The sequence below is a fragment of the Rhodnius prolixus genome, unplaced genomic scaffold (genome assembly GCF_049639745.1).
Source record: "Rhodnius prolixus isolate KJV_2025 unplaced genomic scaffold, Rpr scaffold_7, whole genome shotgun sequence".
Lineage (NCBI taxonomy): Eukaryota > Metazoa > Arthropoda > Insecta > Hemiptera > Reduviidae > Rhodnius > Rhodnius prolixus.
The window spans coordinates 14,399,005-14,416,011 of NW_027411582.1; the positions used below are offsets into that span (position 1 = coordinate 14,399,005).

At 32.8% G+C, this 17,007-nt stretch overlaps 1 protein-coding gene across 4 annotated transcripts in view; it reads left to right on the forward strand.

Moving 5' to 3' along the window:
- The window catches only part of IA-2 (tyrosine phosphatase IA-2), a 142,733-nt gene that overhangs the window by 115,718 nt on the left and 10,008 nt on the right, over positions 1 to 17,007 (forward strand). For all 4 annotated transcript variants that reach the window (XM_074114177.1, XM_074114178.1, XM_074114176.1 and 1 more), the window contains 18 exons: positions 2,490 to 2,648; positions 4,936 to 5,073; positions 5,584 to 5,679; positions 7,517 to 7,632; positions 8,048 to 8,102; positions 8,391 to 8,437; positions 8,543 to 8,658; positions 9,315 to 9,401; positions 9,480 to 9,562; positions 10,288 to 10,355; positions 10,871 to 11,059; positions 11,156 to 11,301; positions 11,765 to 11,819; positions 11,901 to 12,005; positions 13,842 to 13,958; positions 14,057 to 14,254; positions 15,128 to 15,294; positions 16,883 to 16,936. In XM_074114177.1, the coding sequence (XP_073970278.1) occupies positions 2,490 to 2,648; positions 4,936 to 5,073; positions 5,584 to 5,679; positions 7,517 to 7,632; positions 8,048 to 8,102; positions 8,391 to 8,437; positions 8,543 to 8,658; positions 9,315 to 9,401; positions 9,480 to 9,562; positions 10,288 to 10,355; positions 10,871 to 11,059; positions 11,156 to 11,301; positions 11,765 to 11,819; positions 11,901 to 12,005; positions 13,842 to 13,958; positions 14,057 to 14,254; positions 15,128 to 15,294; positions 16,883 to 16,936 (1,996 nt within the window). The remainder of the gene's footprint in view (positions 1 to 2,489; positions 2,649 to 4,935; positions 5,074 to 5,583; positions 5,680 to 7,516; positions 7,633 to 8,047; positions 8,103 to 8,390; positions 8,438 to 8,542; positions 8,659 to 9,314; positions 9,402 to 9,479; positions 9,563 to 10,287; positions 10,356 to 10,870; positions 11,060 to 11,155; positions 11,302 to 11,764; positions 11,820 to 11,900; positions 12,006 to 13,841; positions 13,959 to 14,056; positions 14,255 to 15,127; positions 15,295 to 16,882; positions 16,937 to 17,007) is intronic.

Below are 17,007 nucleotides of genomic sequence, written 5' to 3' on the forward strand. Positions count from 1 at the left end.
TCGTAATTATGTAATAGATAATTCATTTACTGCTTTGGAGGATGGTGGCAATACTTTTTTAAAAAGGAGAACGCTGATAAATTGGGAAACTGTTAAAATACTTTGTTTACAATTTAATTATGATAAAAATTGCTACCCAATCGATTTATTTCATTTTAACCTACGGGTGTAGGTTAAACGTTCTGTTGTTTAACCTTACCAAGAGTTTTGGGTTATTATTTCACGAAACCTTACCTTAAAAAAAAAGTCCATAGCTATTTCTTCTGGTTAAAGGATTTGATCCTTTTAGGTAAAGTGGTCCAAAGAAATCTTTTTCACTTAACCAAACTACACAGCTTGGATTTTGGAAAACTAGAGGAGACGGCCCATTGCGGAATATCCAATGATGCAATAATAGGATAAACTATAGCCCAACACTTTATAATGGATTTACGAGCGTATAATTTATTTATTATTATATAATAATAATAATATAAAAAAGAAAAGATTAATGAACTCTTCTTCCATTTTAAAAACATTGCAGCTTAAATGTACAATGGAAAGTCTGGAATGAAAACCCTCAACTGATTCTCAACAATTTACTGCTTGAAAATATAATTGATATAACTGGAAATGTTTAATTGACAGAATAATTTGTTAGCATACAGTCTCCATTATGAATTAATCAAGGTTTTTTTTAAAGTTAATTATGTAGCCTCATTTTTCTGTAATCTTCGCACTTTTCTCTTAGATAGTTTGTTAATAATGTTTGTTTGTAACTAATGGACCTCAAGGTATAATTTTTACCCATATAAATATTTGGCAAGGCTTGTGTTTTAATTCTACCTGTAAAGCTAAAGAATGTACTTTATTCCACTTCTCTCTTCACAAATTTACGGATTATGATGACAATTTCATTCATAAATAGCTGAAAGATTTCCAAGGACTATTTTCTAAGAAATAAAAGCTCGACACCGTAGATTTCTTGTGGTAAATTTGTTTACTGCTAGCAAAATCGATGGCACATTTAACGTACAACTAGATTCAGATTACCTGAACAAAAGATAAATTAACAAGTCTTCCAAAATGCTATTTATACATCCAGTCTAATTACAATACATTTATTTTATATCTTAATGAAATAATAGTGTAAATAATTATTTATTTTTTAATTTAACTTAGAATGATGATTAACAAAACTTCATAATTAATTTCCAAAGTTAAAGTTCTTTGAAATTCGCATTACTTATTACAACTATATGCAATACTAATATTGAACAACTTTTAATGAAGTGCTAAAGTTTAAAATCATTCGTTAATTACAAACTTTATTTCAACCGAAATTAGTAAACTTCAAGCAGTGGGATTCTACCTATAATTACAAGTATGTAGGTGTCAAAGTATATTATTATTACTTTCTGTTAGATCATCTCCAAAGATAACGAGTAGTTTGAGTAAAAAATTTGCACTTGGAATTCATTTTTGAGGCTCTCCGAAACTGGAAAAAGGTTTCCAACGAAAGATCTTGGGAGTTGAGATAGAGTAGATATCAACTAATCTGTAGGATCAAGGCGAATTTTAAAGTCACAAAAAAAAATGTTTATACTATATTAATGGCCAGTTCTGTGCACTCAGATCTTTCGGATCATCCATAATCGGAGGCATTAAAATTTACTGCGCCCAAAGATTATATGCTCCACAAGAAGGGTTGTGATAATCTTTATGCGGTGCAGATACGCCTTTATCCGTCGACAGCCGCTCGGCAACTGTGTTTGTTTCCATAGAGTTGCTTAGTTTTCTCAATGTCTCTCATTTTAGTGACGGAAAGAATTTAATTTGATAGACAGTCTTTATCCGTTCGCCAAGAAGAAAACAACTCACCAGTTGTTGTAAGAAGGAGATGTTGAAGTTATAGTGATGAAAGAAACATGTTTTTCACGTTAAAAAGAAACTATCGGAGTGCATTTATGTACTTCAATCGTTTTGAGTTCTAAGAGCAATTTAAAGAGTCATCCAGGTACACTGTAGCTGACTTTTAGGCTTCTGGAATTGTTTTCAAATTCATAGGCATTTGTCTATGAATATCTTACAGAACAGCTTACTGGAAACTGATTTTTTTGTCTAAACTTTTAATTTTAAACGCAAAGTTATAATTCCATAGAACGTGGGAAATAACGTTCAGTAAAAATTATTTGGGGATGTTGTAAAGAATCCAAGAGTTCTGTTTCATTTGGCATGGGGGGTAAATGATGGTAGAATTTCAAGAAAGGATGTAGGCAGGACTACGTTCTGCTGAGAACCTGCCGCAGAATTTACCAACTGCATAACTGCATTCCCACCTAGTAATATAATATTATTTACAAGAAGTAATCGATTTAGGTTTAAAGAAAAAGTGTAATTTAGAAGTGTAATTGTGGCAGATAGAGAAAATCGGGCCACCTTATCACTATGATGTTTTTCGTCACTTTCTTCACGTGGATTTCAATTAATTTTATGATCATTTATTATAGACTACGATGAAGCCGATGAAGAAGACGAAGAAGAAAACGAGCCTTACGCTGTAGTGCGACGATCTTTACCAGATCACAAATGGGATCATTTTTCAACCCTGTACAACACACCAGAGCATTTTCGTTCTGGTTTTGAACTAAAAGATCTGCCAATGACTTGTAAGTATTTTAGTTTATTTAGTTTTTTGTTATTTTTATTTTTTAGATGCAGAAGAACTGTGAGAAAAACCGTCTATTGAAGTTTTCCTCGTGATACAAGCATGAACTCTGATGGAATAGTTCCCCAATCAACACTGTTGCCCATATAATTGTAGGATCTGGAAAAGGTTCTAAGTACAATTCATTAAGTACTCAAACTTCTAACTTAGTAGTCTGGAATGTATTGGAGTTTCACTACTCACCACTGAATTTTCATGAATTATAAGATCAGCTTTTCCAAATGGAGGTCCGGTTGAAAAAAAGAAAATTAATAATTTTTTTTAAAAACTTTACTGGCTATTGAGTGTTTCAAGGCAAATTGATTAAGAAGCATTTTCCTCACTACTAAGATTTGTACTTTCCTCCAACCAACCCATTCAAATATTTCGGGTTTTTCAGAGTAACGTGCTAAAACCTTGCCACGAAAGTTCATCAGTTCTATCGTTATCCTCAATCGCTGGATGTCTAGGGAGTCTAATCATCCTTTCATGGGCTAGTCAATCCAGACATCTGCATTCTCTTACCAACATAGAGTTCAAACTGGGTTTATCTATTGCTTTTAGAATTACTAGACTTTCAGAAATGCTTATTTCAATTTACCATTCTGGATTCCTTTCATCGCTGCAAAGCTGTCAAAATTCTCAAAATTGCTGTATTGATGTTCTGCTCGTAATAATAAGTGAGTAGATAGAAAACATCTCCTGACGAAGAACTTCATTACTAACTGAAGCTAAAAATAATAAAACATTTAAAAGAAAAAATATTGTTGTAGTAATAATTGCATACAGCAATTAATAGACAGACTAACTAATAAAATCAAGATATTTATAATTTGATTTACCATCACTAAAAATTGATTTTAATGCCATAAACTGTAATTTTAAATACTTAAAAAGTCATTATGTATGTGGTGAACATGGGTGACATAATTTGCTAACCTAAATCTAATGAAATATAAATAGATGTTTACAACTATTGATTTTTGTTTCGCCAGAATGGAAGTTTGTAATTGGTTTATACACTGGATATTTTAAGTAAACAAAGTACATATATGTGGAGTTTTCAAATAAAACTCTTTTCCAGGCAAATATTAAGTATGGAAACGTTCACTGATTACATTATCATAATGGAAATTTTCTACTAAGTGGAAAAATGTTAGTGTTTATAAATAAAATAATAAACTTCAGCATACAAAATCAATACAAAAATTAATCACGAATTCGCTGCCACGCCGTTCTGATTTTATTTAAAAATATTTATTAAGCTTATTCATTACCAGCTAGAACATGAATCTAAAGGCGAAACAAATGGAAATCCTAAACTCACATTATTAAAATGTCTATAAATATTCCTAGTGTCCATAAGTTAGTATGGTATTTCGTACTGTAAGTTAAAACTGTTTTACTGCTAGATTGCTCATTGGTTTAGGATTCTGCCGGCTATCTACCTATAACTTGCTCAATTCGATCTCTGATCTCCGAAGAGGAGCAAAATTTGAAAACGGCAACATGTATTTAGAGGTGTCTAATTAGAATCTCTGGCGAGAGCTATAGGATGTGCTAGTCAGGAAAAATTAAATAATTTTTTGGAAGCAAGCATGGTCCTTGCTCTGTAAATAATGTTATTCAATACGCAAAAACACCTTTTATTACAATACGATTTTATTGCATCAGTGAAGATATTTAAAAATAGGAAGAAAGAAATCTTAAAATTAAACTAAAAAAGCAATTAGAATGAGATAAATAACTGTGGATGAGTAACATAAACGTAAAAGAATACAAACTGGAAAACCTGAAAAAATAAATCATCCACTCGTGGAGGCGATAAGGTAAAAATAGTTTAGGGAAGGTTATTCATGTTACTGAAGGGCTGCTTTTGACCTTTTATAAACTGAGAGCTATTATAACCAATTTAGATCGGAATAATGTTAATAAAGAACTATTGTAAACCACTCTTTGAAAACAAAGTCACGCGAATTATTTTTTGTCTAGCATTTGATTATTTGATTAAGTGGTAGATATTTTTCGAAAAATAAATAAACATTAGCTTACCAATTTTTTGAGTAAAATGTAGGACTAAAATAAATTTTAATAACCTCAGCTCTTTATCGCCAAAAGATTAACATTTGCATTAGTTAATTTATAAAAAAAAAATGTGTAAAATTCTGGGACATAAATATATTACATAAAAAGAAATGGAATAGATTTACTTACGTATGTTATGTAGATTAATTAATTTATAATTACAGACGAATTACCTTCTGAAAAAACTGAAGGAATGCCATATTTCCCAGTTCCTGGATCAGTATCATTTCCTGGGCAAGATGATTATGATGAAAATGATGAGGATGCAACAGAAGAACAGAACTCAGTTGATGATGATCAAGGTAATCCAACCAGATGTTTTAGTTAAATCACAATTCCATTGTCAATAGACTTGACAAATAAAACTAATTTATGCTAAGGGTTGAATAATATTTATTTAACTCTTTGCCAACTGGACAAAGATTCGAAATACCTTCAGCAGTTTACCCTAGCGTTAATGATTTAGCTAGATTGTTTTTATTCTTTTTTTTTATTTTATTTTGCGAGCCTCCAAAGCAATACCCTTTTAGATAATTTAATCAAGTCCCATTGAGTTTATTGTTTTATTTTCAGTTTTAGCTACTAAAATTCTTTTTACTATTTCAAATGGCAAAATGCCGTCCTCCCCAAATATAGGTTTACCTTCTGTTTAATAATTATCGTGTACACTCAGGTGTAATCTTCTCACTTTTTGGTTTGGGAAACTCTGAATAGACTAGGATGTTAGTTTCAAGGAAAATATGACTGAAATATTTTAAGGCGAAGATTGCGTTTATTTGTATTGTATTTAAAATAAAATCAATGCTTTCCAGATTTCCTGTATATTCCAAAAGATGGTGCATTCAAAGAAGACGTAGATCCCTCAGTAACCGGGTACTCAGAAGGTGGTGTGGTTTACTTCCCGCAAGGTGAGAAATTTTTAATAATAAAATTATTTAAGAGGGTAAAATGTCTTTACTGATAGGTTTGCGAATGTAACTTTATAAAGCTCAAATCAATAAATACTTGAGTGGCCACAAAAAATGTTTGGTAATTTTCTTTTTTAAAGTAAAAATAATCGAAATATGATAATTTTATAAAGTTCTACTTCTCGATCTGTTTGTTACTCTCGTAAACGTTTTTTAGTTTTTCCAATCTATTAAACATTGTTTTTTAAGGCGCCTATTTTAAGCAACTTTTCTTTTTTTTTTTTTGTTTAATCTATATTTTATGTATAAGAGTTACAGAAGTTACTTCTATGAACTATGTATTTTCTTAAAGGAAAAAAAGTTTGTTTATGTAATATTTCCAATTCCGGAGTGACTGTTTTCGTCTACAACTTGACTTGACTTGGTATCTTCTTTCTCCTCTGTTTTGCATCGTTAGGTTATATACTCATCACTCATCTCACATAAACTTCTACTCATTCTTAACCATTCACTACTTCTACTCATTTACGAGGGTCGTTTGAAAAGTCCATGCAAAAATAAAAACTACTTAATTTTTTGGGGTAAACCTTTTTTATTTTTCAACATAGTCTCCTTTTAGGCTTATACACTTCGTCCAACGCTGCTCTAGTTTGTTGATCCCTTCCGAATAATAGGATTTGTCCAAGTCTGAAAAATAGCCATTCGTTTCTGCAATCACCTCCTCGTTTGAATAAAATCTTTTTCCCGCCAGCCATTTCTTCATATTGGGGAACAAATAGTAGTCCGAGGGAGCCAAGTCTGGAGAATAGGGGGGATGTGAAACGAGTTGGAACCCTATTTCCATTAATTTTGCGACCACAACTGCTGAGGTGTGAGCTGGTGCGTTGTCGTGATGGAAAAGGACTTTTTTGTGGGCCAATCGTGGGCGTTTTTCTTGCAGCTCGGTTTTCAAACGGTCCAATAACGATGAATAATATGCACCTGTAATAGTTTTACCCTTTTCCAGATAGTCGATGAGGATTATTCCTTGCGAATCCCAAAAGACAGTCGCCATAATCTTTCCGGCCGAAGGAACGGTCTTCGCCTTTTTTGGCGCAGATTCCCCCTTGGTAACCCATTGTTTAGATTGTTCTTAGGTCTCAGGAGTGTAGCGATGTATCCATGTTTCATCCACAGTGACGAAACGACGCTTAAAGTCCTGCGGATTCTTTTGGAACAGCTGCAAACCGTCCTTGCAACACTTCACACGATTTCGTTTTTGGTCAAGCGTGAGCAATCGCGGCACCCATCTTGCGGATAGCTTTGTCATGTCCAAATGTTGATGCAAAATATTATGTACCCGTTCATTCGAGATGCCCACAGCACTTGCAATCTCGCGCACCTTCACTCTTCTGTCATCCATCACCATATCATGGATTTTATCAATGATTTCTGGTGTAGTAACCTCAACAGGGCGTCCAGAACGTTCAGCGTCACTTGTGCCCATATGGCCACTCCGAAAATTTTGAAACCACTTATAAACTGTTCTAATCGAAGGTGCAGAGTCACCATAATGTTTATCAAGCTTCTCTTTAGCCTCCTGAGGCGTTTTGCCTTTCATAAAGTAGTGTTTAATCAACACACGAAATTCTTTTTCGTCCATTTTTTGAAAATCACTCGACTTCCTCGATTCAAATGAATGCCAAACACAAAGAAATAGACCGATCTGGCTGAAACTTGGTGTGTGTTCTTCCAAGAGATGCTACTAACTAAACATAACCTCGACACGCGCCAGATTTAACTCTCTTTAAATTTCACTTTATTTTTGTTTTTTGTTTCTTTGTTTCACCATTTTTAGGAAAAACTGATTTAGGAAGAATGAGTAAGGAGGATCTTTTAGAAAGTCTTGGTTTCAAAAGAAGAGAAAGACTAGATGTCAAAAAGCCGGGACCTCCTTACGATCCAGCGTTTCAGGTTTGTATCTAAAATTTTATTATAATTTTTATTCTTCAGTTGTAAGAAAAAATAATTCCAACTTTTTAAGAGTTTATTGCAGTAACTTATTTTTTTTGGGGGGGGCGCATCAACAGCTGAGGTTATTAGCGCCCGGAGCTTTTTCCAGTGCACTGCCGGCCTCCGGACAGTGTTCTCTCGTTACAGACAACACTGTCCATCACCGGACAGTGAGCTGTAAGAAGCTCCTAGGAAGAGAAAATCTAAGGGTCAGCTGCTGGATTCGAACCCGGGACCTCCGCGTGGGAGTCCAGTATGCTAACCTCATAGCTAATTCCTTCCCTGCAGTAATTTATTATTATTATTGTTGTTATTATTTTGTATTTTTAAATCATTGTTTTAATAAAGTAACTGACGTGTCTTATTTTCAACACAGACTACTTCTTCAACGGGACAGCCAGAATCTGTAACATCTGATAAAGATAAATCAGGTAATGATTCTTTACAAATTATTTAAATTTAAAAGAAAGCTATTATCTTGTTTACTTTAGCTTATTGATGGCTTTTTCTAGCATTTTTCAGCTAATTCTCTTACCGTTAACACAATTTTACAGAAAAACTATCGAGGTTAATAAGAATTACACCGATTCCTTTTACATAAAACCATTAGATTTCTTTATATCTTATGGGATTTGTATTATTTTTGAAATTTTCAAAAAGAAATATCTTTCTATAACATTTGCAAACAAATAATTTTTTTTTCTTCGATTTAATTTTAGATGAACAGTTGGAAACTGAAAATGAAGTACACCTTAGGCCTGCAAAGGTTAGTATAATAATTGTCAATTAATTGATAATAAATATTATTTAAATAAATTATTAAAAACCAATATTCAATAAAAGTTATTGAACAATGTATTTTTCATTTCAGAGCATGCCTTGGCCGAAATCAAAAAAGCCGCAGAAGAAAGTTGTAGATGAAACAGAGGACAGCGATGAATATGATGTTGTAGATACAACTTATGCTTACATCAAATTTAAGCACGAGTGAGTACTTTTTAGTATAATGACCATTTTAAAAATTATTTGGCGTTACAACATCCTTTTCTTGATATTTGATTAGGTACGGTGAAAATGAACTATGATGGCCTCATGTTTTGCTATAGGGTTCAATTTCATTGTTTAATTTTTTGAAACAAAATGTAACGATGTAGGGCACAGAAAAAAACTTATAAAAGTAAGCGATCAACTGTTCAACAATTTTTGAACATTAATCGACAATTTTTTGTTTATCTTATAATTTTGGTCCTGAGATTTTTTGGCACATCTATAATTAGAATCTGCTTCTTAATTCCAGAGCTCTGATCATGCTCAAATTCTATTAAGTCGTAAACATCTTTCTCATGGTCGTTGGATGATTGGTAAAAGAGTCCAATTAAGGCTATTGTTCTTTTCCTAGAACCAAATAAGTCTCTAAGTCAAGAGAATACCAAAATAAAAAGTAATGACCTTTCTTTATGTTAATTTATTGTTTAAAAGCAAAATAAGATGCCATTAGTTGAAATTTTATTCAAAAGATTTTATTAACACTTGAAGTTAACAAGTTTTTCTATATGACTATTTTGTGATGAATCTATTTAGCACGTCTCATACTGCTTAGCGGAGTTTAGTATTCATTTGGTACTTTTTGCATTATTTTTCAGCATTAACAATTGGAGAACAGCTTCACATATTGTCAGTTCTGTTGCTGAACTTTTGAATGTACCAAGGAAAATATTCACACAAGAAAGGTATCCTTTTAATACAGTATTTCATAGTTTTCAAATTTATTTATAGTTACAGAAATGATTGTTTTAAAAATCTTTTAGGCCTGATAGGGATGAAATAATATTCAAAGTTAATGAACCAAACGCACTTGGTTTGAACGCTTCAGAAGTTGCCAGAAGAATAGGTAAGTTTTTAAGAATTCTTTTATATTATGATTATGATGATATGATGATGTTAATTATTATTATTATTATTATTTGTGATGTTAAATTTAGCTTAAGATGTTTGGATGGTTTTTTAAATTACAAATATCGCTCCAATGATTGGAAACATAAAATAATACTAACCAAAAAAAAGATGAACGATGGAATTAATTATCCTTTATCTAAACACGTAAATTTGGTTAAATGTTGATAAACTGATTACAGAATTTTATTCATAAGCTTATGAAATTGAAACACAAATGTTGCTTTCCTAATCAGAACCTAGATATTACAGTCCGTCAATAACTTTACTGTCGTTTGAGTGGAGGTGTAATTGTTTACTGCGACGTCAAAGATCTTAGTGCAGCTCTTGTTGGTGGCTAGCAAATCCTACAGCACATTCTACAGTAAATTCCAGAATCTGAAAGGTTTCTAAGAAAGGAGGTATGTCCTCCACCAGCACATGGTAATCACCCAGTTGGCTAAATCTTCTTTGTATGATGGTTTCACAGTCAGTTAGGAGAGGTTTCAGAATTTCCTTCATCTTTCCAAAGAATCTGCAAGTGCCATCTTGACCTAATCCTGAAGAGATCTGTTCTCACGCGGAAATTCTCTGTCGTTATTCTACAAACTAGTTTCATGAATACAACTGTCTATTTTAAGTATATCTGTGTAGTGTTTTAAAGAAAGTATTTTTATATTTCAGACAGCATCAAAGAAGATTTACGGCGTAGACATGGAGTTGTAGTGGTTTCCGCAGGTATTGGTAATAAGGTAACTTTTCAAATCATATTAATGTTGAATTTTCTTTGTAGGTTGCTTTGATTGATAATTAGAAAATTCTAAAATACAATACAATGTTTGATCCAAATAAAATTTCTGGGTAGAAATATCCAGAAGTTTGTGCTATAAATACATAAAACCTAAATGGTTTGTTGAGGCTCCAAAAGATGTTGCGTTTAACATGGAATGTAGTCGTACAAAGTACAATTTTTAGTCTAATCTTCGCTCTTAATAAAAATAAAAAAAGCTTTCTATGGAACTCGTAAACCTTGTCAGAAACGATTCTCAAATTTAACCGAGTAATTTTGTGTTTAAATGTATAAATATTTATATTGACACAATTCCCTAAAAGAGGCTCAAGGTGAGTAATGGTTCCAAACAAAATTTGAACGTTTTTTTACTTACTACAAATCATATAGTCGTTTGTCGCTCAAGATTTACTGGATTGAATGTAAACTAACTTTTACGATGAATTAAAATTAGAATGTGAACTGTCTTGTTTTTAGACTAAACTGCCAGCAATGGTACGCTTGGACGGCCGGCCTGAACATGAAGTTTACGTAGTAACAGTGGTAGTATGCGGTGTCTTGGTAGCTCTGGCATTATCCGCAGGGGTTTTATATCTTACCCGTAGACATGGACATAAAATAAGAAATATGACTTCTTCAACTGAAGAGCCGAGCAAACATTATCAGGTATGCAAAAGATAACCTTTTTGTTGGTTTCAATTAATACTTGAATTGTTATTTTTGGGGGGGGGAGGGACTATTAAAGTGTATGTTTTATTACAGGAATTATGCAGAGCAAGAATGTCGGGCAAGACCAGTCCAAACCAAGGACAAGATAGTGGAAGTACAGCACCAGCGCAAAGAATTGCCAGTCTTTCAAAGGAAAGTGACAAAGATAGTGGATCTTCCAGGTCAAGCACTTCATCATGGTTAGTTTAATGCTGCTTGCTTAAATAAATGCCAAATTTAATTCAAAACATATTTTTAAAAATAAATAAAAATAAAATGTGTAATGGAATTGTACAATGCAGCTAAGGCTTTACGATAGGTATTATTTTTTTTTCAGCTTCAAAATTTTCTGTCAGTACTTAATTTGGGAACCCAAGTTTATTATATTAAATAATTATATTTCAATATTTTTTTACAAACAACATGTGCTTTAAATGCTAGTAAAGGCTTTCTTAGATTTTTGATGACAGATATCTGCAAGAATTTGTTTTTTAAAAAGAGAAATACGCTTTGTAGAATGGCAACAACATAAATTAGTTTTTTTTTTTTATAAAAAAAAAAAAAAGCATTAAACAATACTTTACAATAATTTCTAATAACTTTTATGAAGCTGCTAAAAACAATTTTTAGAAATTTAATTAACACATTATTATTTTTCCACAGGACTGAAGAACCAGCACTAACCAACATGGATGTAGCCACTGGCCAGATGGTTCTGGTGAGCTCACAACTTCATGGATTCTATTAAGAATTAATATTTTATAAATTCTGTTTGTTAATTTTTATAAAATTCTCACAGTCTTACATGGAGGAACATTTGAAGAATAAAGATAGGTTGGACTCAGAATGGGCTGCACTGTGTGCATATGAAGCAGATCCAAGTGCAACCACTATTGCACAAAGAGTGAGTATTTAGGAGAAAGTTAATGCAGTGTATTGTTTAAATGAATATAGGTAGGTTTGATTTTTAGAAGATAATGATAAGGTTTGAAACAATTTGCTTCTAAAAATTAGAATCCAGAATAAAACGCCCTTGTTCTATGTATGTAAAGTTATACCTTGACGAATAATGAGAAGTGCAACTTAAGTCTCTAGGCCATAAACTTTATTAGTTTTACTAAAACCAAGCCTAATTTTATGTTGGCATAGTGCCTGGAAATATGCCAAATAAAAGACACTTTAAGATTCTTTTTTATTTTGTATGAAAACAAAATGTAGAAATGCATGAATTCTGAGTACCCATCCAAAGCTGTTGTTTATTTATATATACGAGGTGTGTTCAAAAAGTAACGGGAATTTTCGTTTTTTGAAAAAAATATTTATTTATTCATCTACATTAATATTGTCGCCTTCAAAGTAGTCCCCTTCGCATACAATACACTTGTGCCAGCGCTTTTTCCAATCCTCGAAACACTTCTGAAACTCGATCTTTGTGATAGCTTTCAGCTCTTTCAGCGATTCGCTTTTAATGTCATCTATGCTTGTAAAACGACGGCCTTTTAATGTTCTCTTTATGTTTGGAAATAGAAAAAAGTCACATGGAGCCATGTCTGGCGAATATGGAGGCTGGGGCATCGTTAAAGTTTTGTTTTTGGCCAAAAATTCACGAACAAGCAATGAAGTGTGAGCAGGTGCATTATCGTGGTGCAAAATCCATGAATTGTTTTGCCACAAATCCGGGCGTTTTTTTCGGATTGCTTCACGCAAACGGCGTTGAACTTGTAGGTAGTACTCCTTATTGATTGTTTGACCTTGTGGCAAGAATTCATGATGCACTATGCCATTAAAATCGAAGAACACAGTGAGCATAACCTTCACATTCGACCGCACTTGTCGAGCCTTTTTCGGTCTTGGCGATCCAGAATGCCTCCACTGGGACGATTGAGCCTTAGTTTCGACATCATATCCGTAAACCCATGTTTCGTCACCTGTTATAACACGTTTCAGTAGATCCGCATCGTTGTCGACTGCATTGAGTGACTCTTGAGCAACTTCCATTCTCCGCTGTTTTTGTTCGAAATTCAACAGTTTTGGAACAAATTTTGCTGCCACACGTTTCATACCCAAAACATCCGAAAAAATTTCATGGCATGAGCCAATTGATATGGCAACATCATCAGCGACTTCTCTGATTGTGATTCGGCGATCGTTCATAACCATTTCTTTCACTTTTTTCACGTTTTCATCGGTTGTTGATGTGCTTGGACGTCCAGGTCGTTCGTCATCTTCAACGTTTTCGCGGCCATCTTGGAAACGCTTATACCACTCGTAAATCCTTGTTTTACTCATAGCAGACTCACCACATGCCTTTATTAACATTTCACACACTTTATTTCATTTTTTACGCAAAATTTAATACAAATTCTTTGATCCATTTTTTTTAACAAACAAAAATCGCCAAGCTCGAAAAACACGTCTAACCTTAACGGCTGCCACTTAAGAAGTAAACAATGAATATTACTGAAAATTTTATCGTACTTCAGGGGCATGTGTACCAACATAATAAAAAAAAAATTTTTTACAATCAGACTCTCCAAACCCGCGAAATTTAAAAATTCCCGTTACTTTTTGAACACACCTCGTATTTCTTCTTAAAGCTTTTTATTTTAATATAAATAACATTCCATTTTAAGTAGAAAATGAATAGTATTTCGAATAGAGAAAGAATGTTAAATTTCCATGTTTACTTCTCTTACTTTGAATAAACTGCCATTGAAATGGTTTTTTTTTTTAATTGCAGCCAGAAAACTTGCAAAAGAATCGCTATCCTCATGCACTTCCTTACGATCATGCTCGTGTTGTACTGAATGAACTATCTAACATAACAGGATCTGACTACATAAACGCATCAACAATTGTTAGTACAAATAAAAGAATTTTTCTCCTATTAGTTGTCACTTTTTTAAAAAAAATATATATTTTTAAATAAAATTAAAAAATATAAATGTTGAATAGACCGACCATGACCCACGCAATGCTGCATACATAGTTACACAAGGACCATTACCACACACAGCGCCAGATTTATGGCAGATGGTTTGGGAACAAGGATGTGTTGTTATGGTGATGTTGACTCGGTTAGGCGATGCAGATGCTTCTTTGTGTCATAGGTATTGGCCGGAAGAAGGTTCTGAATTGTATCACATCTACGAGGTAAAATAGTTACTTTATTTCTCTAAATATTTATGGCAACCTTCTGTTGATATAAGAATTCATGCTGAAATTGATTTTTTTTTCTCTCGTAAAATCAATAGTATTAGCCTATTCTTGCACCAATATTCTCAGTTCTATTTGTGCGTTATTAATGACACAGATAATAAGCTAACTTCCTGGGGACACTTATGTAACTGAATGGAATGACTTCATCATTTTTTCACGGTGGGAGCTGAACAGTTTTTCTCATTAAATTCTGTACGCCTAATATACCATTATATTTGCTCCAAATTCTCACATTTATGGTCTTAAAATTAGAATTGCTTTTTCTATTTTGTTCAGGTAAGCTCCACAACCTTTGCCTGATTTTCTTGAGACTGAAGCTACATCTTGCTTCATTTAAAAATAAAAATACTTTGAAGCTTTCAAGAGAATTACATAACTAATGGAATTCTCCTTTGACTATATAACCAATGTTCTTTTAACTGTTAAGTTTTCATTCTAACCAGGAATTTCTTTTGGGAATTCTCTAGGAGCCATCAACTATAAAAATAATAATTTCCAAAAATAAATTATCGTGTTATTCGGAGAAGACTTTTAGATCTACATTCTGTAATAGTTGAAAAAACGCCACTAATTAGCATAGTACGTTCTTTTCTAAAGAAACCCAATCCATTTTTTAAAACGATTTATTTATTAAATTAAAGGTTCAATGTTAGTTGGATTATGAGTGTTAATATTAATAACAGTGTGCAGTTTTGAATCTTCAGGAGTGTCCTGTTTAAATCAATAAGTTTTGTTGTGTAGATAATAAATAAATGTGAGTTTCAGATATTCATATTTAAATATATAAATTGATTCTTTTTTTTTAAGGTTCATTTAGTTAGTGAACACATCTGGTGCGATGATTATTTAGTAAGAAGTTTCTATTTGAAGAATTTGAAAACCGGCGAAACAAGGACCGTCACACAATTCCATTTCTTGTCTTGGCCAGAAGGTGGTGTTCCGGCTTCAACTAAGCCGCTTCTAGAATTCAGGAGGTAAGTATATACTTAAAAGTTACTAAACATGGATTCGAAGAATTGAAGGCATACTTGGCCAAGAAAAGACAATTTTTTAACAACTTATTTGTTTAGTTGTTTATTATTATTCAGTACTGTTTATTCCGATTGCAGAATTCTTTTTCAAGTGTGTAAGTTAATTTGCAGTGCATCATAGTCATCGTAAAATATTTTATATTTTGAATGAATGAATACGTTTTTTGGTTCAAATAATTGAAAATTTCGAGAAGTTCAGTATTTAATATCGTTTACGAATTGCCAGCTGTACTTTTTACATTCTATGACAGGCATTTTATTTTTTTGAAGTGTAACTTCAATCAAGAGACGTTTTGAAACAGAATTATTTTAAAAATCGTTAAGAAGAAAGACATTAGAGATAATACTGGATACAAATAGAAGCATGTAACAAGAATAACAGCCAGCATCGTCTAGGTGCTTATCACTAGAATATCACTCACTCTCCATTCTTACCTACAAATACATTCGCTTCACACATTCATCCCTCTACTATATACAACTATTTACATAAACTACTGCTAATGGATGGAGCAGCACTCTGTGCTCCTGCCATCCTTATAGCTTAACCAAAATTAAAATCACGTAATCCTTCTCTAAGCATTTTCTTCCATTCATTCTAATTCGGCTATAGCTTTTAAATACATTCATATTTCATTGCTAGCTCTGCTATCGACTTAAGCACATAAATGTTGGTGGAGAATATAATGTCTTCGTAGCGAAATGGTGCATCTAAATACCTGTATATATCGTCAAACATTCGTTTCCTTTCTACCACATAACGTGGACATATCATTATTACATGTTTGAAATCCTCATCCTCATTGCAATCTACGCAAAGAGGAGAGGACCTTTTGTTGATCCTGTGTAGATACGATCCGCACACCGCGTGGTTCGCTCTCAGCCTGCTTATTGTCGTAACAACCCATTTATTAGTGACAGTTCCCTTAAACCATGGTTGTCTAGGTAACTGATCTGCCATAGTTTTATAGAATCTACCTTTATCACCATTATTGTAATCTGTCTGCCATTTTTGTAGTGCTGCTTTTGCAATTATACCCTTGATATCGGTGTGTGGTAATTTATAATTAGCCATTTCCCCACTATTGGTGGCTTCCTTTGCAAGTGTATCAACAATTTTACCCACAAAAAATTAATGCAGACTCCCTTCTCTTTAAAAATGGCAATAGTTTCTACAATCTCTGCGATAATGTGATTCATTCCTGTAGACTGGTTGTGTATATGTGATAATTTACACAACGCACTCTGGCTGTCACTAATAATGGTATATTTTTTCTCCGACAACGAATAAATATATTTTAAAGCCGTTAAAATAGCAATTAGCTCCGCTGTATAGATGGACGCCTCATCTTCTAATTTAATTATCGTAAAATAGTTCCGAACCGGATCATACACAGCACTTCCGACTTTATTATTGATTTTGGACCCATCTGTAAATAAACGATATGAGCTTTATCACCAAAATAAGCATAGTTTATTTCTTAATTTAAAAAATATATAATATATATAATTTGAAATCATTTATTTTCAGAAAAGTGAATAAATCGTTTAGAGGAAGATCCTGCCCGATAGTGGTCCATTGCAGGTAAGAAGACCTGGTTCTAATTATTTTTCATTTGTTATTGTTTACAATCTAATTAAAGTTTAAAAATTCAA